Source organism: Hippoglossus hippoglossus, chromosome 8, assembly GCF_009819705.1.
Source record: "Hippoglossus hippoglossus isolate fHipHip1 chromosome 8, fHipHip1.pri, whole genome shotgun sequence".
In the NCBI taxonomy this organism is placed as follows: Eukaryota; Metazoa; Chordata; class Actinopteri; order Pleuronectiformes; family Pleuronectidae; genus Hippoglossus; species Hippoglossus hippoglossus.
Window position 1 is genome coordinate 5,645,251 of NC_047158.1, and position 22,710 is coordinate 5,667,960.

The window sequence follows — 22,710 nt, forward strand, 5'->3', positions numbered from 1 at the left end:
CTAATAGACTTTTATTTTGTAGGTTGTAGCTGGATGTTGTAAAGTGACGCTACATTAACATACTTTGTATTGAAATATCATCATTTTATTTCTATCTGTATACTATCTATATCTATTTCATGAAAGTTCATTTTTATAAAGGGAAAGTAAAAGAAAACCTTATTTCTGGAGCGGTTTTAATTTGTAGGTTGTGACCGGATGTTCTACAGTGATTCGATGTAAGCATCTTTTTATCAAGATATTAGTGTCATTACTTTTACATGTATATCATTTATAGATCTAAAAATATATACTTAATGCATAAATCATAAAATAGTATTTTGAAAATGGAAAGAGGCGGTTTTATTTTGTAGGTGGGGACCGGATGTTGTGCGCTGGTGTTACGTCACCACACATGACGGAGGACCATGACGTGAGCAGTGAACAGACAGTGTTTGACAGATGTTTGTGCGGGACAAGGCTCCTCGCTCAATGCGGAGGAGACGCGGAGGGGAGCGGTCTGTGTTCGGAGAGTTAACCGCCGAGCAGCGCTTCATGTCCGGCAACATGTCCGGAGAAAAGGCGTCGAGTCCCTGCAAGAAGTTCCAGGCGAACATCTTTAACAAGAGTAAGTGTCAGAACTGCTTCAAGTCCCGGGAGCTGCATCTGATGAGCGACCACGACAAGGAGCAGGTAACGAGCAACTCATCATCTTTTTAATCACTGTGGACACACTCAGCATTTAACGCCTTTTAATCATTATCAACTTTCAATCTAAGTCTGAAAACATATATGTGGAAGCTAAGTATTGTGCCGAATATTTGTTAGATTAATCGATCAGTCATTTTGTCTATTTTGTCTACTGATCTAACTTTAAGAAGAAAAACATCTGATCGAAGCAAACAAACATAAAATATTAGACATTAAACATTTATTTTTATTATTTAAAATATTATTTGTTCATCAATAATCATTTTCTGTCCATCTTTTTCTGACTAATCGATTAATTGACTACTAGTAGCTTTGATTAAAAGTCAATTTTTACAAATTTGGGATTTATTTATATACTTTTTTTCATATAACCCATTAATCAATTCATTCAACATATCATATATAAAATAAAAAACCACAGAGTCGTGTTTTCTTAAAATTAAATGATATTTCTGTTCAAAAGTCAGTACAAGTAAGTTTTGATGGATATATGACAACAAAATGGACACAGTTTCACTTCATATATGGATGACTATGGATAACAGGTTTTTCATTATTAAGTAGTTTATAAGAGTTTACTGAGAAACACATCTGATGGTCTCATTTAAGAAGAAAGAGAAATGTAATGTTTTATTCATCAATTGTAATTTTCTGTCCAATCAATTAATTGACCGATTGTTCCACCTTTTATTTCATTACAACCTTCACTGCTGCCAGCTTTCATTGATTTGTTTATTCAGCTGTATTGCAATGAAGCATTGGTATTATTTTTCCATATAACAAATTAATCAATGAATTTAACATTTAGTTTGAAAATATTTGACAGATATATAAGTCTAACTGTAAAAGATCATTTTCTGTCCACTGACCAATTTAATTTACTAATAAAAAACCTGTACTGCTAGCAGCTAGCATAGATTCACGGTTAATGTATTTCTTCAGCTGTATTGCAAGATAAGCATTGGGTTCTTATTTTCATATCAAATTAATTTTGCTTTTAATATATAAAATAAGAAATATATCAAATCAAGACAAAACCTTGATTAAATGAAATTATACTTCAAGTCCAAAAACCCTTGTTTTTATTGAATTTATTTATTTAAATTTCAGATGGGGAAATCAGTAAAAGATAGATTTCTACTGGATATATCACCAATAGCACTGATCGATGAATAAATCAAACATCAATAAGACAGACCCTTTATTTATTTTGGTCCTTTTAAAAAAGCACGGAGTGTTCCACCGCCTGTGGAAACATCATTCCTGCAGGTCCATCAGTTGGAGGTGATGTCAGGAGACGATCATGACGGCTTCCTACATGCCTCACGTTGTTTAAATATGTTATTACTGCCTGGTTCCACTGTGCCCTGTAATTTCAACAGTGTTGGGCAACCTGAAAACACTACACATGGTATTAGTCTGACACAGAGGACAAAAGCTGTGTTTTGCCATAAACGTGGTGCGTGTCTATATTGTTGTAAAATGTGAAGATATTATTTTGATAAAGATTTTGTGCGTATGAACTAAGATCAGTTTCACGATCAACAGAAACTCCATAGACATATCTCAATTGAATTAATCAATAATATAGATATGTATGAACAGTTTGGGATTTATTGTTTGTTGCTCGCTTTAAAGAGGGGATTACAATGTTTTGCTCCAACTGAAACACCCAGTTTTCTTTCTTTCTGTTCAGGCAAAGCCCATCTATGGCGGCTGGCTATGTCTGGCTCCCGAGGGGACAGACTTTGACAACCCAATGCAGAGGTCCAGGGTACGACACAGTGAAACGGACATGAAGCTACAACGCACATTCTCCTCTTCTGCATCGACCACCTCAGTCTTTAACATGTGGTGATTTTATGATTTCCTTTCTGTGTTTGCCAGAAATGGCAGCGACGCTTCTTTATCCTGTACGAACACGGCAGCCTGAGATTCGCCCTCGATGAACTGGTGAGAAACTGCTCCGAGTAAAAAATCAGCGAGCAATAACAAAGAGCATACACAGGGAAGCAGTGTACAGTAAGCCCCGCTCTGTGTGTACATCTGAATTTTACAGTGTGTTGGGATCACGCATGCATCTTTAGGCCAGATGTTGTGAGCTGAACCACAGCAGATGATTTGGGCTTAGCCTGTCCTCTAATGCTCACATCCCCCCCCCCCCCTCCCTCCCTCTGTGATGCCCTCAAATCTCATTCCCTCGTCTCTTTTCATTCCAACACCGCAAACTGCTATCTGTTTTACTGTCATTCTTCTGCACTCTGTGTGACCGGTCCTCGTGAAGCAATTTCACTATAAATACCCCCGACCCCTACACAAGCTAATCTGATGTCTGATCTCGGATTGTGCCACAGCCCAGCACTTTGCCACAGGGGACGGTGAACTTGAATCTGTGCACAGAGATCGCAGACGCCGAGCCCCGGACGGGTCAGAGGAACGCGCTCTGCATCGTCACGTCAGAGCAGGAAATATTCATCCGCGGGGACAATAAAGAGATCATCAATGGGTTGGTATAAATCTGTAAAAACATAAATTAGATACAGGAGCATTCAGAGGTTAGATTTTTGCTCATTCTCCAGTATAATGTCTGGATTCTGCTGTTTCTATCTTTTTGAACCAGGTGGAGCGAACAGCTGTCTGTGTATCTACGGACCAACAAACAATATCAGAAGAAAAAACGCAAAGTGGAGCCTGTCGCCACACAGGTAGCAAAGCAAATGTCCAATCAGTGATTGTGTACGCATATTAGCCATAGACTGTATATAAAAATGGACGTAGACACAGGGTCTGGAAAGTGAAGCCAATGCAGAAGTGACTTGCTGGTACCGTCCAATGGGTGCAGGTCTCACTGTCAAGCATCAAAGCAAAGCATATGTGTGATTTTGCATGGTTTTCAAAATCAATATTCATGGTCCCCAATGGATGGATCCTGTCCTTTTTTTTGTTACTTTTGATGTGTCATCCTCAGTCAGTATGAGACCAAAACAACAATATGAAAATCAGGGTGGCAATGGAGAAAAAGTGAGAGAATCTTCGAAAATAAAAGCATTCATCTTCTGGAGACTGTGAATGTTATTGAAAATTTCATCTGAATTCATTCAACTGATTGGCTATCCCCAGGCGAGGCTGCAATCTTGACTTAAATTATTAAAATCAACTAGGCTACTTGTCATGAAGGTTCCCAAGCACATGTTTATGTTCTCCAGAGGATGAACCCTTCACAGTTTCTATAATATTGAAGATAATGATTCGAAATGTTTATGAAAATAAAGCCACTAGCAGTTTGCCATTTATTTAGGGACCCCTTTTTCTTTGGGTCCACTCAAAACATGAAAACATGGCAAAAGTTTGGTGATATATTTATTTACCTTTTTTTGTTTTTCACACAAAACATCAGGAACCCAGTCCAGCAAAGATGGCTGCGACAGATCCGGTACAGTCCAGCTGTGGTCGGTGGCAGGAAGAGCAGCGGGGCAGGGGACCGGATGTGACCCCCATCTGGACTGTCACAGACACTGAGGCCGCGGGCCCGGAGCAGACCCCTGCAGGTGCCACAGAGTGCAAAACACACACACACACAAACAGGCTTTCGAGTCCATCAGCCAATCATAGCCATTTCCTGTCCCCTTGCATCGTCCTAACCTCGCGCAGATGTTCACACACTTTAGAGCTTTTTATTCAAACAGTTCATTGAACCCCGGCTTCAGCAGACACGCACACTGAGCACTGATTTGTGTTCGTGGGAGCCAGCTGGGGGAGTCTTTGTTCTAACAGGAAATCACTCGGCCTGACAGACACAAACACAAAACAAACTTGTATTTTGAACCTTCAGGCATCATTAAAACCAAACCTGATCCATAAAAGAGCTCTTAAACACATCCTAATAGGCTTGATGAGTAGCACAGGACAGGTATTCGTCCTTTGGAGCATTGTGGCAGTGGACACCAGTGCCTGGCTGGCGTCAGGATTATTGCAGGGTCTGGAGAGGTGCTGTAATAAAGGGCCAGACCGACTCCTGCTGACTGTGCCTGTAAGCTGCTTCATTAGAGGGTCCCTGTCTAATGACTCATCCTCCGTCAGGGTTTTTGCTCTGGTCATTGAATTCCTGGACAGTCATTTAATTCTTTAAGGTGTTTTACTGGCAGGGGCAGAAGTACACAAACAAATCGTGTGATGGGGTTTTGAAAACTAACTCTTGTTTTTTCTGATTCTTTTAATTTATTAATCAATCAATACAAATGTATTTGTATAGCCCATGTTCACAAATCACAGTTTGTCTCACAAGATGCGACATCCTCTGCCCTTAACCCTCAACAGGAGTAGGGAAAACCCCCCAAAAAACCTTTAACAGGGGGAAATAATGTAGAAACCTCAGAGAGAGTCACATGTGAGGGAGACGTCTGCAGGACGGACAGAAGTGCAATAGATTCAGCGTGTAGCTGAACACATCAACAAAATTACAATATACAACACTGATTAGAAGAGACAGTTTTTAACATAATGGAAAGGGGTGTCAATGTTTAAACTATTTATACATGGGAAAATGTCTAAGGGATTTACAACAATAACCTGCCTGAGGACTACAGATATGTGTCTTGTTTCAGATCCATATTGTGTATTGCTAGTGTGATACCGAGTGTGAACATTTTCCTGAAAGTTTCTGGAGGGGGCGTGTGAGAGAAAACAAAAGTCCAAGCCAGTTGCTCCGAACATTTCCCCAAACATTTAAAAAAATTCTGAGGGATTAATCTGCTTATTACTCCACCGCATCTCCACCAAGGAAGTTGTGTTTACACCTCTGTTCATATTACAAGAATAAGCTATACATTAAATAAATGTAACTATTCATTTAAGCTGATTTTGCTTTCTATATCCAGACTGCGCGTCAGCTTTCCTGTGCCCGGTGTCCAGAGACCCTCTGACCTTGGATGGCGATGGCCATTTCGGGAACCCAGTTTTGGATTCGGTCGCCAACGGTAACATCACCCAGCCGGTCCAAGCGTCAACAAACAGCAAGAACCAGAGGCAGGACAGAAGGTTAGAAGAGAATCAGGGGGCAATTAGCAATTTCCAGCCAATTCTGATGATAGCATGTAAATAACCTTTCTGTAGATCGTGTTTGGCAGCGATCTGGAGTTTATTTTCTGTGTGCTCGTATGTTTGCATGTAGTCTGTGGGTAACAGCCCTTTAAAGTGCCTTGGCAAAGGGAAAGGGGGTACATGTGCTAGCAATTAGCACAAAGGACATCCAATGCCTCTCAGCTTCCCCCCAGCGTAAAGCCGAACAGCCATTGCACTCCGCTAAATACCGGATCAAAGCCTCACGCTCTAACCCTCCATTAGATCCCACTGCTGCATTTTTATATTTAGCTTAAAGAAACCCTCCCAGTTTGAGCATGTAAACCGGTCACGTGAGGGGAAAACGTCTCGGCTCTTCACTCGTTCCCTTTTTGGGAAACAAAAAACACAAAATACTTACCCCCCCCCACCCCTGCCCCCCACTGCCACCCTCCAAATAAGGCCAGAAATTCCAAAACACTGTTGTAATTAGATATCTGCGGCATTGTTTCTCAGGACCTTTCACGCAGACTGTCTGCCTGCCTGTCAGGGAGAGTAGGCTTCTGCTAAAAGCTCAGTCTGAGGGCAGAGGACTGTCTGCACCCGTAGAGGCAACTCTAACGTTCACTGCTCAGGAGGAAAATCACAGAAATTACTAAAATATGTGGAGGTAAACCTGCATCACCGTCAAACTCTCTTCTGCTTGTGATGTTCTGAAAGATACAGAGCGATGGCAAAACAGACACAGACCCCATCTGGTCCAAAAAAAGACGAGAAGTCTGCTTTTTATATCTTGTTTGTTTCTTTTAATTTACAACGTCAACCTACCGGGGATTGTAGATTTTAAAAATGTGTCTTAAGCTAGATCTGACACCTTTTATATCATATGTGCGTCGTTCCTGTTTAATATTGTGTATAGCTGCGTTCAGACTTCAAGACATTTTCCAGAAATTTTCTAGAGGGCCTGTATCTGAGAATGTCTGAGTCAGTTGCTGTGGATATGGATATGTTCTGTAACTTGTTTTGACCAATCCCTTGTAAATGTCTGGAAAGTATCTTTGTGAGCCTGTGTGTGTTCATAAAGTTTCGTACATGCTGCGTTCTTCATATGTGAAAGACAAATGTCCAGACCCATTTTTCTGGATAGTCGTTTCTGTAAACAGCTTTAAATTAACTTGACGTTACATTTACCTTTATGATAAAGAAAACTGAGACTCCTTGTTATACAGTAACGCTGTGTCAGTGACACTGCTTTTTATTATGTACCTCGTAAACAATAACCAAAAACTGCCCACAAACTTTAAAAAATGTCAAATTGTCAAAAGCAAAACTAAACTTTAATAATCATCTGCAACTAATTAGCCTTTTAACTAAGCTCATTCAGATAAACTAATGTAAATTTAAAATCAAATAAAGTTTATGTTTGAAGCACAGTAAAAATAACAAGGGTTGACCACAGTGCTGTACAGTAAAAAATAAAAATAGAATTAAAAAAAATAAGATCAAAGAATAGTAAGAGCCAATAAAATAAAAATAGAATGAGAGAAGATAAAAACAAAGTCATAGAAAAGTTAGAGCCACCCAGTAAGTTTAGAATGAGAACAATTCAAACCCTTTGTCATACAATACACTAAACAGGCTAAAACAAGTAAGTATATAAATATGAAAATAAGACTTAGTCAAGGACAGTTAAAAGCCTGAGAGAACAAAAGACAAAAATTCAATGTGTGGATTCAGTGTGTGTTTGTCTCGGGTAAAGTTTCACACCAATTGGTTGTCTTTGTGTTTTCTAGCAGTGGCGGCAGAACCGAGAGGATTGTGGGATTGGACGTCACCAATAAAGAGCAAGAAGGGGGGGCAGCCGTTTCCAGCAGGGGCAGGAGTGAGGCTCGCAACAGCAAGCGAGAGGTAAATGAAATACAGATCATCTCTTCATCTTTTATTAAATTGTGCTTCCACTTATTAAATCTCTATCAAGATGTGAGGAAGGAGCTGATCCACAAGGCAAAGCTTTCAATTCACCAGTGGACCAACGTTCCGACCCTCACATATGGTGATGAGCGCTGCGTAGTACCCGAAAGAAGGAGATTGTGAATACAAGTGACCAAAGTTTTCTCCGGCAGATGCCTGGGATCAGTCTAAGAGATAGGGTAGAACCGCTGCTCTTTGCTTCCCTGTGCTCCTGCCATTGGAGGTTTACCAGTCATTGCCATACTGGTAGATCCAGAACTCACTAGAGAGACTACCTATCCCATCAGGTCTGGGAACGCCTTGGGATCCCTCAGGAAGAGCTGGATATAGCTTGGGTGGGGAGAGGGAGGGAAAACTGGAAAACCCTGTTTAGCTGAGTGACTCCATGGCCCAACCTCGGATAAGCAGAATAAAATGGTTGGATGGATGGAAACTCTCTACAGACATTTAATAAATGTAATGTAGTGAAAAGCAGCTATAAGTACATTTTAATGTTGTCCAGAGGAGAAGTTGTAGTTGTTGACAAATACAACTAAAATACTTACTGATATGAGTGAAAGCTGTTGAGAATCTCTGACTACTATTGTTTCATTTTTAGCATTTATAAGCATTGTTCAAAGTTGTTGCCACAGCTTCAAGTTCACACCACACGAAACACAGCACAGATTTTCTTAAACTTTGATTTGAAAAACCTGTTCAAAAAGAAGAAGCATAAAGAAAACGAGACAGAAAAGACTAGGTAACAGTTTTGATTTTATGTAGTTGCTCATGCTCAAGGAGACAGAACAACACTTCTTTTAACCAGTAAACACAAATGTCCTTTGAGAAATGACAATTGTTGTTGGAAATAGTTTGTTCATGTAGGTCAGCAAACCTCACAGAAGGAACATGAAGAGAAAAACGAGATGTCAGGTCCTGTAACCATTGAAAGCACATGTCCTCCTCACTGTGGAAGTTTACTACCCTGTGATACGTGATGCTGATTAATCTCAGTGTGGGTTTGTCATGACTGGACTGGAGCTGCCACTGGGCTGGACTGGTTTGAACATGACTCACACAACCAGGTGTTCTGCAGAGAAAGAGTGACATCACTTTTACGAGGAAGCTTTGAGCTGATCCAAAACCTTGAGCCCTAAGACTCCTCGTAAGTTCTCCTCTGTGACAGTCAGGGTGCAAACACAAGGGATCTGCTTCCATTCAGGATGTTCTTTTTTTTTTTTCTTGAACCATCATCCAGTCCATGGCGAGCGCTAAAAAGCAGGTGATGAAAGTTTGGCATGAAACGTGTGGACGAGTTGATCCTGCCGTGTCAAGGCGTGCGTGTCTGTCAGTGAGGGTTCATGTGTCAGCAGGTGGGAGAGAGCCGGTGATTCACTCCAAGCTGCAGCATGTTTGAACTCAGAACTGGTTTTGATGCCCTGAGGTTGTTCAGTCCACCCGTGTGTCGTAATCTGGGAGCAGGCATTTTTTCTTGCAGACTTCTTTCTAGGGATTCCTGCAAACTTGAACAAGTCCTATCATTGGGAGCCTTTAGACTCTTTACGAGAATTTCTGCAGAACCACGAGACCGCGCCTGTGTTTACTGAGCTCGATGGACTGTGAGGAAGTAAGGAGCTCCTCCGTGTGCACATCTGTTAGTGAACGATACTGTGTCTTGTCGAACTGGTGATTACAGAGCTGAGCGCGTGTCTGTGTGTGACAGTGTCAACAAAATGCAAAAAACATGGAGATAAACTGTCAACACACTGTCAAATAAAACTGTTAAAGTTAAACACGGTTTACTGCTGTGAGTCAGGTTTAGTATTTCCAAAAAGGAGGTTTGCCCCCCCCCCCCCCTGTCATTTAGTTAGTTAGTTAGTTAGTTAGTTAGATCGTTCGTCCGTTCGTTTGTTTGTTTGTTTGTCAGCTGGATTCTGAATAAACTACTGAACAGATTTCCACAAAACTGTTTTACATTTTCACTGGTTTCCCAGTAAATGTATATCTGTGTTACATTACATTACATTACATTTAGCTGACACTTTTATCCAAAGCGACTTACAATAAGTGCATTCAACCATGAGGGTTCAAACCCAGAACAACAAGAATCAAGAAAGTACAATTTCTTCAAAGAAGCAAAACTACAAAATGGCTATAAGTAAGTGTCATTTAAGTGCTACTAAATTGTTACTTTAAAATGTATTCAAGGTATAGTCGGAAGAGGTGTGTTTTTAGTTTGCGGCGGAAGATGTGTAGACTTTCTGCTGTCCTGATGTCAATGGGGAGCTCATTCCACCATTTAGGAGCCAGGACAGCAAACAGTCGTGATTTTGATCAGTGTTTAGCTCGCAGTGAGGGAACAGCAAGCCGATTGGCAGATGCAGAGCGGAGTGAACGGGCTGGGGTGTAACGTTTGACCATGTCCTGGATGTAGACTGGACCCGATCCGTTCGCAGCACGGTACGCAAGTACTAATGTTTTGAAGCGGATGCGGGCAGCCACTGGTAACCAGTGAAAGGAGCGGAGGAGTGGAGTAGTGTGAGTGAATTTAGGTAGGTTAAAGACCAGTCGAGCTGCTGCATTCTGGATGAGCTGCAGAGGTCGGATGGCGCTAGCAGGTAGACCTGCCAATAGTCTAGGCGTGAGATGACCAGGGCCTGGACCAGAACCTGCGCCGCCTTCTGAGTGAGAAGGTGACGTATTCTCCTGATGTTGTGCAGCATGTATCTACAGGAACGGATTGTTGCAGTAATGTTGGCAGTAAGGGAGAGTTGACTGTCAAGTGTCACACCCAGGTTCCTAGCAGTCTGGATGGGGGCTAACACAGAGTTTTCAAAGGTTGTGGTCAGGTCGTGGGTGGGAGAGCCTTTCCCTGGAAGGAAAAGTAGTTCCGTCTTGTCAAGGTTAATTTTCAGGTGGTGTGCAGACATCCACTGAGAGATGTCAGTCAGACAGGCAGAGATTCGTGCTGCTACCTGTGTTTCAGATTGGGGAAAAGAGAGGATTAGTTGGGTGTCATCAGCATAGCTATGGTAAGAAAAGCCATGTGACTGAATGACAGAGCCGAGAGAGTTGGTGTACAGAGAGAAGATGAGGGGACCCAGGACGGGACCTTGAGGGACCCCAGTAGTGAGAGGACAAGGTTCAGACACAGATCCTCTCCAAGTTACCCGGTAAGTGCGGTCGTTGATGTAGGGTGAGAGCAGGGAGAGAGCAGAGCCTGAGACACCCAGGTCCTGAAGGGAGGAAGTAAGGATCTGGTGGTTCACTGTGTCAAATGCAGCAGAGAGGTCTAGAAGGACAGAGGAGAGAGAGGCTGCTTTAGCAGTGTGAAGTTGCTCAGAGACAGCAAGGAGGGCAGTCTCAGTTGAGTGGCCTGCCTTGAAACCAGACTGGTGAGGGTCAAGAAGGTTATTATGGTGGAGATAGGAGGAGAGTTGATTTAAAGATAGCGCGCTCGAGAGTTTTGGAAAGAAAGGGAAGAAGAGAGACCGGTCTGCAGTTATTTACTTCAGACGGGTCGAGGGTGGGTTTCTTCAGGAGAGGATTTACTCTAGCCTCCTCCAGAGAGTTAGGGAAACAGCCAGTTGACAGGGAAGTGTTGATAAAATGGGTTAGAAAAGGAAGAAGGTCAGGAGCAATAGACTGGAGAATATGAGATGGGATGGGGTTAAGGGGGCAGGTGGTCGGGCGGGCGGAGGTTACCAAGGTAAGAACTTGATTGGGAGATGGGGGTGAAAGAGGAAAGCATGCGGGGATATCTGAGTGTGTGTAATTTGGTGCAACTTCATTGAATTTCTGGGGATTATTAGGCTTTGGTGGAGGTTTGACCACTGATGTTTTCACACTGTACATTGAACCAAGAAATATGATTGCACATTATTTACAGACATTTACAGATGTTGTTGCACATTCCCTCATTGTATTGAAATTATATTCCAGTTGTTGGTCTTGAGCTGTGCAGTGTCATGTAATTGCTGGTGGTCAGTGACAACTCCTGGAGGTGCAGCTCAGTGAATTGCATCCTTCAGAAGGTCGTCGGCTCTGTGGAGGCGGTGTGATCTGAAGGTGTCGTCCAGCTGCTGAACAGTCGGCACATCATATTATGCTACAGTATGGAAAGCCAGAAGAGGATCCAGGCCCAGAGGTTATGTTTTCATCTTTGTTTGTTAGTTAGCTGGATTGCGCAAAAAACACCCGAACAAATTACCCTGATATTTTGTTGACGGTTGGGGGCATGACCTCAGGGGGAACCTGAGGAATGCAGGATCTGTTGTGGATCTGAATCGAGAGGTTGATTGAGGAATTTTTTTTCACAGGGCATTTTTCAACATTTTCATTGATTTGTTTCAGAGAATAAAGCATGGATCTTGATTTGAAAAAAAAAAAATATTGACATTGACATTCTAGTTACATGTGTATTTGGTGTCAGTGACCGTCAGTAACTGCTGTGACCGTGCTGTGATAAGATAACAGACAGGAGCAGAAAATTGTGACATATCTCGATGTGAATCAGATCTTATAAAAATGAGAAAAGTTTCTGGTAGAAAAAAAGACTGAGATAAATGATATCTTTTCATAAGTTGTTGAAGAAGGTGGTGCTGGCTGCAAACATATCTGCTTTGTCCTGACATGTTCATTTTCTCTTCACTGTGAATTGATCAGTGCTTCAGACTCTTATAAAATAAACCAGACTTCACTCACATCAGCCGCATGTTCCACAGAAGCACATTTTCAGAATAAATCGTTCACTATAGAGCTGATGTTGGAAACGTTTTAAAAGTGTGATCACACTGGTGCAACCCAGATGGCCATCAGTGTTAATCTTTGATTAAACACACAGGCTCATTCCAGAGGATTTGCCTCTTAAATAAACCGCCAGCACTCTTTTATCCCATGAGATGATTTGTGTCTGTGGGTTTGCTTTACCAGCCAGGAGGAGGCCGGAGCAGCCTGTGCAGAGTTCATTCAGGCCTCGGAGCTGAGATTGCCAAGACAAGGGACAGGCGCTGTCTTCAGCGATTGTTCAAGGGGCGAAAAAAAAGATCTTCCCTCTGCAGCCGGAGCACCGTGTTCCTGCATGTGTTGTGTCCTTGGATAGTTTTCAATGTAAACTCGAGTAAAAAAACAGAAAACACAAAGAATGTTCTGTAACGATTAAAGTGGTAATTTTTTCCCCCCATTAAAGTGGTTATGTAAGAGGGAAGAATTAATCTTTTGAAAAGCAGTGGCTCAAGTAAACAAAAAACCTTGTTTCATTTAACGCTGTGTAATCCAGACTCTGATAGGAGCTGTCAAAGCAGCTCTGTTGGCCTGCAGGAGTCTCGGCATCATTTTGAAATGTAAGACAAAAAGCTGCTGAGCATCCGCGATTGTGCTGCCTCTAAAACCTTTTCATGCATTCCAGAGCCGAACGCAGTCATCCATGTGCAGTGCACTGGTGATGCGAGTAAGAGTTTAACAGGCGGTGGAGAAAAGCCTTCTGGGCTCCCCGCGGTGCTCTACAGCAGGCCTAATCCTCACAGCTGACGTCCCTGCCAAGGATCCAGACTATCGGTTACTCCAGTTGAAGGAATGCAGACTGCAAAGCTGCCGCCGACCTCATTGAGGAAACACTTCACATCCCCGCATCAGTGAAAACCTGTGTATGGTTCTGATTCTTGTGATTCTATCGTTTCCTTGATTTTGTATTTATTTTTTGTCTTCCACAGAAGCTAAACTCATGCGGAGACTTAACCCAGCTCAGCGCGCCCCCTCCTCAGAGACGAGCCAAGTCTCTGGACCGCAGGACGTCAGACACTGTCATGACGGTGAGTAATCTGTAGAACTTTTTCAACAAAAGAGCAGTTTCGCCTAGAGGTGAAACTTTTGATCCCCATGCATGTGACCATGAGTGCTGACCCAAACTGAGTAGGGGGCAGTTGAGACTTCCTGATTTAAATCCATAGACTGTATATGACAATGGACGTACAATCCAGATTTTGAAGCCAATACGGTAGTGCCTGCAACCTCTATTTTCTTGAATGACCAGCAGTGGGCGACTCCAGCAGTTGTTTCTATAGAAGTCAATGAGAAAATGACTCAACTTCTCTTTCGATTTATAACGTCAGTAAACATTTGCCTAAGGAGTTTGTTTTTCTCAATCTTTAGTTTCAAGTCTTCTTCAATACAGCATGATGATCATTTAGTAAATTATGGTCCCTTTTAGAGTCAAATAGACGATAAAGCACTGTATGATGACTGACAGCGAGTCCTGTCTTGATTGACACCTGAGATCCCCTGAAAGCCTCAAGAGCAAAATTCTGGGGGGTTTCTGGAAACTGGTATTTTGCACACTGGTGGACAACGTTTCTTTTGTTTTAACAACATGAAATATTTTCACATCTTATTTTCTTTGCAGCCGGATCTATTAAACTTTAAAAAAGGCTGGATGGTGAAGTTGGATGAAAAAGACCAGGTGAGCAGTTTAGATTCCTAAACCAATGTTTGTCATACTTAAGATTTTATTTCTGCTGCTTTAATTCATCCTTTGCTCCCCTCTAGTGGAAGAAATACTGGTTTGTGCTGTCGATTGACAGTCTGAGGTTCTACAAGGACTCGATAACTGAGGAGGTACCTTGCTATTTGATGTCTTACGCAGTAAAAACTTTTTTGTTTTTGTTTTTCCTTCAGAAAAAACATATTTTTTGTTTCTTGTTCTCAGGCGTCGGACCTGGAAGGAGAAATCGACCTCACTCGATGTTATAATGTGTCTGAGTATCAGGTGCAGAGGAACTATGGCTTTCAAATCCACGTAAGATTTTACCTCAACAGTTCCCAAACTGAAGAGCTGAAATTTTAGCTCCTGCGTGGCCAACAACTTACATTTCTTTGATTCTTTTTTTTTATGTGTCACAGACCCTGATGGCCGTCTACACATTGTCAGCCATGACTGCAGGAATACGCAGGAACTGGATCCAGTCTCTGATGAAAAATGTTCATCCAGTTAACACTCCTGATGTAACAAGGTATATTTAAGTGAACATACTCCTTGGAGATGAAATGGGAATGTTTTAATCCAGTTATTCAAATGCAAAATCTAATTTTACACATCAGTTTATGTGAATTTAATTCAATTCAGGACTATAACTTAATTAAATGGGGAAATCACAATTTGCCAGAAACCCCAAAGTTAAACAAAAGAAAAAGATTTTTTAAATGTTTTCTAAACTAAACATGCTTACATTTTATACACAGTTTACCTGGCCACCACGCTCCACGCAGTGCACCTGAAGCCCTCCCCAAACCAGATGTGACTCAGGATTCTCGCTCCACTGACGTCCCCACAGAGAGAGACCCTCACCACAAACCCAGGAGTGTGGTGGAAAGGCGGCGGGAAGGACGCTACAAAACCTACGACTGGGCTGAGTTCAGACCTCAGAACAAGTCGATGCTGGAGTCTGATCATCAGAGAGATAAATCTCCCTGCTCACTGGAGCTGGGCGAACTGGACAGAAAGAGGAGGCGGGAGGAGAGGAGGAGGAGGTACGAGAACATGCTGGGCTTCTCTCTGAGTTGGGACAAGACTGGCGGTAAGACGGACAATGGTGGCGTCAGAGCACTGAGTCCCGAATCACAGCAGAGAGTGGAGGAAGAGATAGAGGAGTGCTGGATGCAGGTGGAGAAGACTGTGTTCAGACTGGATAGGACTGTCCCACTGTTTACTGAAGCCGAAGACACTGTGGATATGGAGAAGCTGCTGAACGGCTACAGGAACGGGGTGAATGCTTTAAATCTTATGTCATTTCTGACTAGAGATAAACTTGAGCCTGACCCATTTAACTGTACAAATGCAATGCCTGTTCTAAACCTGACTGTTTATAATGGGCTGATCTCCTGTGTTAATGCTCTCGAGCTACTTCAGAATTATTCCTTGTCATTGGTGGGTCCTTTACATTACACCACGCCAGACAATACACTATAGGCATGCATTATGCTTATGTGAGGAATTGTAAAGTCGTAATGATGCAGGCTCCAGATGAGGTGTTTCAGGAGTAGTGTTTTCTGTGGGGGAGAGGAGCTCCCCTTCCCACAGAGCTGTTTACATACTGTCCTCCAGACTCTGTGTGCTCCAGCTTTTAATGCAGCTTTGTATAATGAATGTTGCTGAATCCCAGTTGTTGCCTCTGCGTTGTTGAAGGTTGAGGATCTGAAGCTTCAGCTGGCAGAGTCGGAGCGTCACAGGCTGGAGCTGGAAGCTCAGCTGAGTCCAGTGGGGGATCATCATCCGCAGGTCACACTGGTAAAGAAATAAATCTTATTTTCAGCCTCAAGTCTGTTTGTTTACATTTCGTATCTGTGCTCAAACATGTGGTTTCTAATCCTCCTCTTTTCTTTTCTAAGACCGAGCCTCCTCTGGGTCCTGAAGAAGATTTTTGTCCATTGGACACAAATGAAGATTTGTCAAACTGCCAAACACTGAGCCTGAAAGAAGCATACGAAGACACCAGAGAGGTTTCACAGCAGCAGATCATTATCGCACAGGACGTGACGGAGCTGCTCAGCCTCGAACCACCTTTGTCCACACCTCAGCAGACACCAAGCATCTGGCTGCACGATACAGAAGGCCACTTCCAAGAGCTGGGAGATTTCCTTCCTGAGGGTGTAGCCACTCCTTTATTTTCACCTACATCAGACAGTCAATACATTCTGTCTCAAAGTGATGGACGACTGTTAGAACTAAACTCTGATGACACAACAGCCGACCACCAGAGGCAGCTGGACAGAGAAGACAGTCCGCTGTTTCCCACCACAGAAACACAAATAAATAACAGTGAATACAACTCAATTCCATGCATTTTAGGGAAGCCGTCAGAGGGAGACGACAGCCCAGTCAACTGCCTCATAGAGCAGCACATCCCTCCGGACCAGGCGATGGTGAGGAGGCTTTCCCAAGAGGTGGAGCTGCTCACCAGCCAGAACGAGGCTCTCAACCAACGCAACCAGGAGATGCTTAACCAGCTGACGGAGGCAGACCGTGAGATAGAGAGGCTGAAAGCAGAGGTGAGCAGCAGGTACACCGAACCCCATCACCTTCCAGAGGTGGAGCAACAGGGGAACATGAGAGCAGAAGATCTGGAGAGGGAGCTGAGCCTGAGGAACCAGGAGCTCCTGGAGGCTCAGACGCTCATCACGTCTCTGACGGACAATCTGAGGGGGACGGAGGCAATACTCCAGCTGGACGTCGACGAGGAAGAAGCAGGAGGGGAGAAAAATGACCCGAAATCAGAGGGATATCTGCTGCGATGTTTTGAGGCTACTGAAGCTAAGCTAACAGAGCTGGAGAAGCAGCTCAACCGATCAGAAACCAACTGTGGGGAGCTGCACGTGCAAAACGCTGAGCTGAAAGAGGCTGAGAGATTTTACCACCAGAGAGCTGCGGAGGCGGAGGCCGACATCAGGAGGCTGAATCAGGAGTTAGAGGCGGAGAGGTTCAGGCATGAGAAGAAAAGTGTTTCTGGTGAAGAAAGGATCCGGCAAGTGATAGAGGGGATGGTCGTGAGGTTGGACGCTTTGGAGAAACTTTTGGAGGCAATTGGCAAGTTGGATTATGGGAAAGAAAGAGAGAATGAGGAGACGATGCCTGCAATGCTAAGTCAGCTGAAGTGGGAGGAAGACTTCTGGAGTTTGCTTTTCAACGAATTGCGAGCCAGCACTTCCCAATCGAATGAGGAGAAATGTGTAGAAGTGCTCCTCAGAGAGGTGGCAGAGCGCATGGTTGTAGAGAGGCAGATGCTGCTTTTAGGTCATTATTTACTTTCTGGGAACGATTCATGCACAGATGAGGGAAGGGAAGGTGTGAAAGATCTGGATGTTATTTGGAATACCGCAAGTGTGACAGCGACAGAAACCCAAAGGACAGATGAAACCAGGATGTTTGATTCTATTAACCAGCTGTGCCACATTGAACATTTCAAAGCAGCAACGCAGATGAAAATGTCTTTGCTAAACTGCGTCGCCTCCGCCCCTGAAAAGCTGCAGCTGATTGCAGAAAGTTGTCGTGATTTTCATGTTTCAGAGCATCACTGGTTTGGTTTAATTCACTCCGCAGCCACCGAGGCACTGTACTGCTTCCATCTACAGCGGCTGCAGTCAAAATGTGAGAAACAGCTTGAAGAAACGAAACGGAAACTTCTCAACTGCAGCAGCTGTGTCAAACTGATTGAGGAGAACAGGGAGCTAAAAGCAAGACTGTCAAATCTAGAAGAGCAGCAGGCGTCCACATGTGGAGATACGAGGAACGTGTGCTGTCAGACGGATGGGATTTCACCACAGGACACAGGCATGGAGCTGCAGATAACACAGGCAGGTATTGTGGATAAAATTGGGGAAGAGGAGATGGTCACGTCGTCACTAAACTGTACGGACGTCCCACTTCTGGGAACACAGGAGGTGTCGAAAGAAAACTCAGAGGACAGTGTTGAATCCCAGCAGGAATCAGATCCAAACACGGAGATGGAGCAAGTTTTAGTGCTGAGAAGAAGAGTGAAGGAGCTGGAGGAGCTGCTGTCCGTCACCGTGGAGGAGATGAGCCAAGAGTTTGAGGGCAAAATGATTTGTGTTCAGATGCAACATGAGAAGGAGACGGAGAAGCTGAAGGTAGGAAGTGATGAATGTGTGATTATTTTTAAAGCCAGTTTTATAAGATTGAAGCTGTACATACGACAAACTCATGTGGAGATAATCCTGACGCCAGATACAATTAAACAGAAACATTAGAATTTGTGTGCAAATGTTGTTGTAGCGCTTATGTGGAAAAGCTGCAGAAACCTTATGTGGCTCCAGACGGAGCTTTGTGAAGTTTAGAAAACTAAAATAAATCTCTAGCTGTGGAGCCTGGACTCTATATAAAGATGGACTACATGACAGCTACTCAAATATGATGCCAAAGTGTCTCAATCCGTATAGTTCATAAACCCTGCCTCCTCCATGTTAGTGGATGGATAAATCATCATAGGTAATGAAACATTTAATATTGCAACCAAGCAGTCCTTAATATTTATTTCGATATTTCATCAGTCAAAATCTGAGCAGGAACCAGTTAAATTCACATAACTGCTCTTAAAATATAAAAATAGGTCACAGTGGGTTTTTACTGATACACAGAGGCTTTCACGTGTTCCCAGGCCACATGTCAGCGAGGGTTCCTCTCCATGGAGCAGTCCCATCTCAAGGTCCTGGAGGAGCTGCAGCGCCGACACCAGCAGGAGGTGGAGCGCCTCCTGGTGGAGAGAGACCAGCTGCTGGAGGAAGAGAGCTCTGCAACTGCGACTGGTGAGAGGAGTCTGTTTTTACTCCCACCTAATTTTTATTTTGGAAAATGAAAACTCATCTTTCTTCTTTTTTATTTGATGCAAGGAAACAACATGAGTTTTCTGTAGCTCTAATCTGATGTTCTGTTTTTATAGAACCTCTTTAACAGCTCAAAAATACACTTTTGCTTACTTTTCCCTTTGCTGTCGATACAGATTAGTGATTAAGTAGAATAGTTACAACCTTTGTAAATTTTCTAAAGTCATCTCTGTCTCAATTTATTTTCTTGCGTATAATTTCTATTATTTCTTATAATATTCTACAAAATACTACTCTTTTTTAAACTGTCAGTATACGCTATCTTACTCAAAAACATGGTTTCATATAGTTATGTTTCGATATTTTTGGTAAGTCCTCCACTGTAATTTTTTTTAAAGCTGTTTTAAATTCTTCAATAAATTATTTCGCACTGAGTCTCCTCCGCTTAAGTTTCTGTTTTTTTTCTTAAGCAATCGAAGCGATTAAGAACGCTCACCGTCTGGAGCTGGAGCGGGAGGTGCAGAGAAGATGTCAGTCAGAAAACAGCAATGAAAACAACGTCCTGGAGATCATGCAGAGACAACACAGGTACAGAGAGCAATGATTTCCCATTTATTCTCATGGGAAGTGTGTGTGTGTTTAATATCTGTGTTTATCAATGTGTCTGTCGAAGCGAGGAACTGGCTTCTTACCAGCGGGAGCTCGAGGTTTTGTCCCAGCAGTTTTGTCTGAAGTGTCTGGAGAACGGACACCTGGTGCAGGCTCTGGATGCAGAGCGGAGGGCCTTGTGCCAGTGCCAGCAGGAAAACCAGGACCTGAGGACCAGAAACCAGGTGACACAGACTCTTAAATCCACCTGATCGCAGTTTATACCCACAAGAGATCTATTGTGTAAAAGCAAACAATAAATCTTCTCTAATTTCGTATCATTAATATTCTGCTCCATATGGCAAGAGTCTCTTTGACAAAGCCTTGTATATATGTGTGATCAATCTCAGTATATGTCACATTCTTGTAAAAAATTATTTTTATAGTTAAACTGGAAAATCCTAGTAGATATGAATACATTCCATTTATTTATATTCTATTGTTAGAAATTATAGACTGCATATAAAGATGGACGTCAGGACAGCTCCCCGAAAATGAAGAGAAAACATCTCAGAGGTTTTTCTGTCATTTTAGGTTGTTCTTATCACACTGATGTTTTTCAAGTGGTCATGTTTCTGCTAAGTTTTTTTGTAATTAGTTACTTGATGCAATAAAAACAGACTGAGATGTCATGATTGACAGCTGAGACTGAGTCAAAATTGGTCGATAGCATGTATCAGTGGAACCTCAATACTGAGGCTCTGTCCCCAGATCACGACTGCACAGACTCTTGCTTCAAGATGCAAGATGGCAGTGTTTGTATCCAGGATATTTTGCCTTCATTTCTGGATAGTGAGAGGAAGTGGAGACACGTCATCCATCTTTATATTCAGTCTATGTTACGAACATTGTTGTTACATCACTGGATTCATCTGATACCGATGAAAACGTATAAACCTGATGATTCTGTTTTTAAGAGCTGTTCAGTGTTGGTAAGAGGCCTGGGTGTTTTGTCTTGTGCAGGAGTTGAGCAGTCACCTCGCAGCAGAGATAACCAGACTGTGTTCGCTCGCCAAGCAGGACGAGCTGCCGTTCAGTCAGGGAATGGACATCTACGAGATGGAGGTGAGTCTCATCTGAGCGAGAGAGGACGACACCGGTTAAACTTTGAATTACAGAGGGCCGCCTGCACACTCACATGGTAAAGTGAGCAGAGTACCACATATTAAACCTCAACCATGATCAGCTGGTTTAAGTTTAACTGGTTTTGTAGCTGGTTTAATTTAAACTGAATGTAGCTGGTTTAAGTTAAACTGAGTCTGCAGCTGGTTTAAATTAAACTGAGTCTGTAGCTGGTTTACGTTTGTGGTTTTTTTAACTGCCTAAACAAGTTTACGTCTTAAATCCTAGTTAGTTATGTATTTATATCCTGTGTAGTTCAGTTTCATGTGTTCCATCAGGTGTTGACTCAACCACTAGATGTCACCCATGATCCAGAAACTGTACACGACAAAACATTTTTAGTTACTGACCCCTACGCCTTTTGAGTGTGAAGAATATGTTTGGTTCTGTATTTCAGCTTTATCTGAAGAGATGAAGCTGATATACTACATAGCCTGCCATATATACAAAATACAACTATTATAATAATATAAAGATATGATTAGTTGAAGGTTGTTTTTTGTTATTTCAGATCACCCTGCGAGTGAAGGAGTCTGAGGTTCAGTGTCTGAAGCAGGAGATCACATCTCTGAAGGATGAACTGCAGTCGGCACAGAGGGTGAGAATCAATAAACACCAACGAACTGTTAGACATATTGATATTATATATATTGATCGCCTATATGCTCAGAGACGAATTAGCCAATCAGAAATTTGGATTGTAAGCCATTGTATACAAATCTGTGTTATATGGTGATTTATATGAAATGGAAATTGAGTTCATACCACAAGCCCAGCGATTTTTTGCATAATCCTGCTAATACAGTAAATACACCAACAAAACAAACCGGTGAAAACACAACCTCCTTGGCGGAGGTAAAACATAAAGTCCCATATTTATGTGACATTTCAGGACAAGAGGAACGCCACAAAGAAGTACAAGGACATGTTCACAGAGCTGAGCATCGTCAGAGCCAAATCCGACAGCAAGGTAGACGAGCTGAGAGAGAACCTGAGGCTGGCTCATCACGCTCTGGACCAGACTTCACCCTGAATTTATCCATTTTCACAACATTTGTCTTCACTGCGACATTCAAAATACTTTACCCTCAGTATTATTCTCAAAACAAAAAAATATATATATGTATTTTATAAAACCTGGAAGTCTTATCCTCAAACTCACTCTGTTTTTTTATTCTCCCAGTTTCGGGGATAAAGATTATCAGTCACTTCTTGACCATGTATTTAACACTGTTTGTGATTTAGTTCTTCCTGTGATTATATTGTCAAACGTATATTTAAATCTCTTTTTTGGTTTTGTCTTTGACCAAACATCACCATTTACTGTATGTATAGTATTTTATCCGTACAACCAGGTTTTTTATATTTTAAAATAATTTGCACAGTTGCATGTTTAGATGTTGTTTTCCAGCCTCTCGTCACTGCTGTATATTTCTTATTCAATAATTAAATAATTAGGGCCCGAGCACCTCCGGTGGGAGGCCCTATTGTATTTCGAAGGATTTGTATTTCCCTTTTGGGGCTTTTTCAGGGCCTAGCATGCTCAAATTCTCACCAAAGTTTGCAGGAAATTCAAAACCCTAAAAAGTATTTGAATTCTGGAGTAATTTGAAATGGGCGTGGCAAAATGGCTCAACAGCGCCATCTAAGGAAAAGCCCCTCAGCTAGACGTGACGCCTATATTTTCTGTCCGACTGCATTTTATTCTGTTAAAAAAAGGTTTAAATACATAAAGAAATAACATATATATGTAGTACCTCTCCCGTATATGTACACACTTTAAATTTCCAAAAATCATTAGTTATTTCAATGTTTCTGTTTTTTAAAGTGTCAAAATATCATGTGGTGCGACCGTCCGGCCATGACTGCTGTTGTGAAAACTTCTTTGAAATTACTCCAAATATATTCAAA

General features: G+C 42.4%; 1 protein-coding gene across 2 annotated transcripts; it reads left to right on the forward strand.

The window, feature by feature from the left end:
* Window positions 1–390: 390 nt before the first annotated feature.
* On the forward strand, window positions 391–22,249 carry LOC117766427 (myosin phosphatase Rho-interacting protein-like). Of its 2 annotated transcripts, none has more exons than XM_034593432.1 (22): window positions 391–672; window positions 2,387–2,464; window positions 2,578–2,643; window positions 3,045–3,196; window positions 3,311–3,395; window positions 4,088–4,238; window positions 5,568–5,727; window positions 7,542–7,656; window positions 13,410–13,508; window positions 14,099–14,155; window positions 14,242–14,310; window positions 14,402–14,491; window positions 14,596–14,705; window positions 14,935–15,457; window positions 15,878–15,979; window positions 16,081–18,336; window positions 18,864–19,011; window positions 19,500–19,617; window positions 19,703–19,862; window positions 20,641–20,742; window positions 21,311–21,397; window positions 21,692–22,249. In XM_034593432.1, the coding sequence occupies exons 1-22, from the start codon at window positions 442–444 to the stop codon at window positions 21,830–21,832; spliced, it is 5,100 nt and encodes a 1,699-aa protein (XP_034449323.1). In that variant the 5' UTR covers window positions 391–441; the 3' UTR covers window positions 21,833–22,249. The 2 variants fall into 2 exon arrangements, with proteins under 2 accessions (XP_034449323.1, XP_034449324.1); XM_034593433.1 differs by having other exon boundaries at window positions 7,545–7,656.
* The last annotated feature ends 461 nt before the right edge of the window (window positions 22,250–22,710 follow it).

Coding starts and splice junctions, on each gene's coding strand:
- LOC117766427 (XM_034593432.1), top strand. CDS start 442: ATGTTTGTGCGGGACAAGGCTCCTCGCTCAATGCGGAGGAGACGCGGA. Junction 14,156..14,241: donor AGTTGGATGAAAAAGACCAG/GTGAGCAGTTTA, acceptor GCTCCCCTCTAG/TGGAAGAAATACTGGTTTGT. Junction 15,980..16,080: donor ATCATCCGCAGGTCACACTG/GTAAAGAAATAA, acceptor TTCTTTTCTAAG/ACCGAGCCTCCTCTGGGTCC.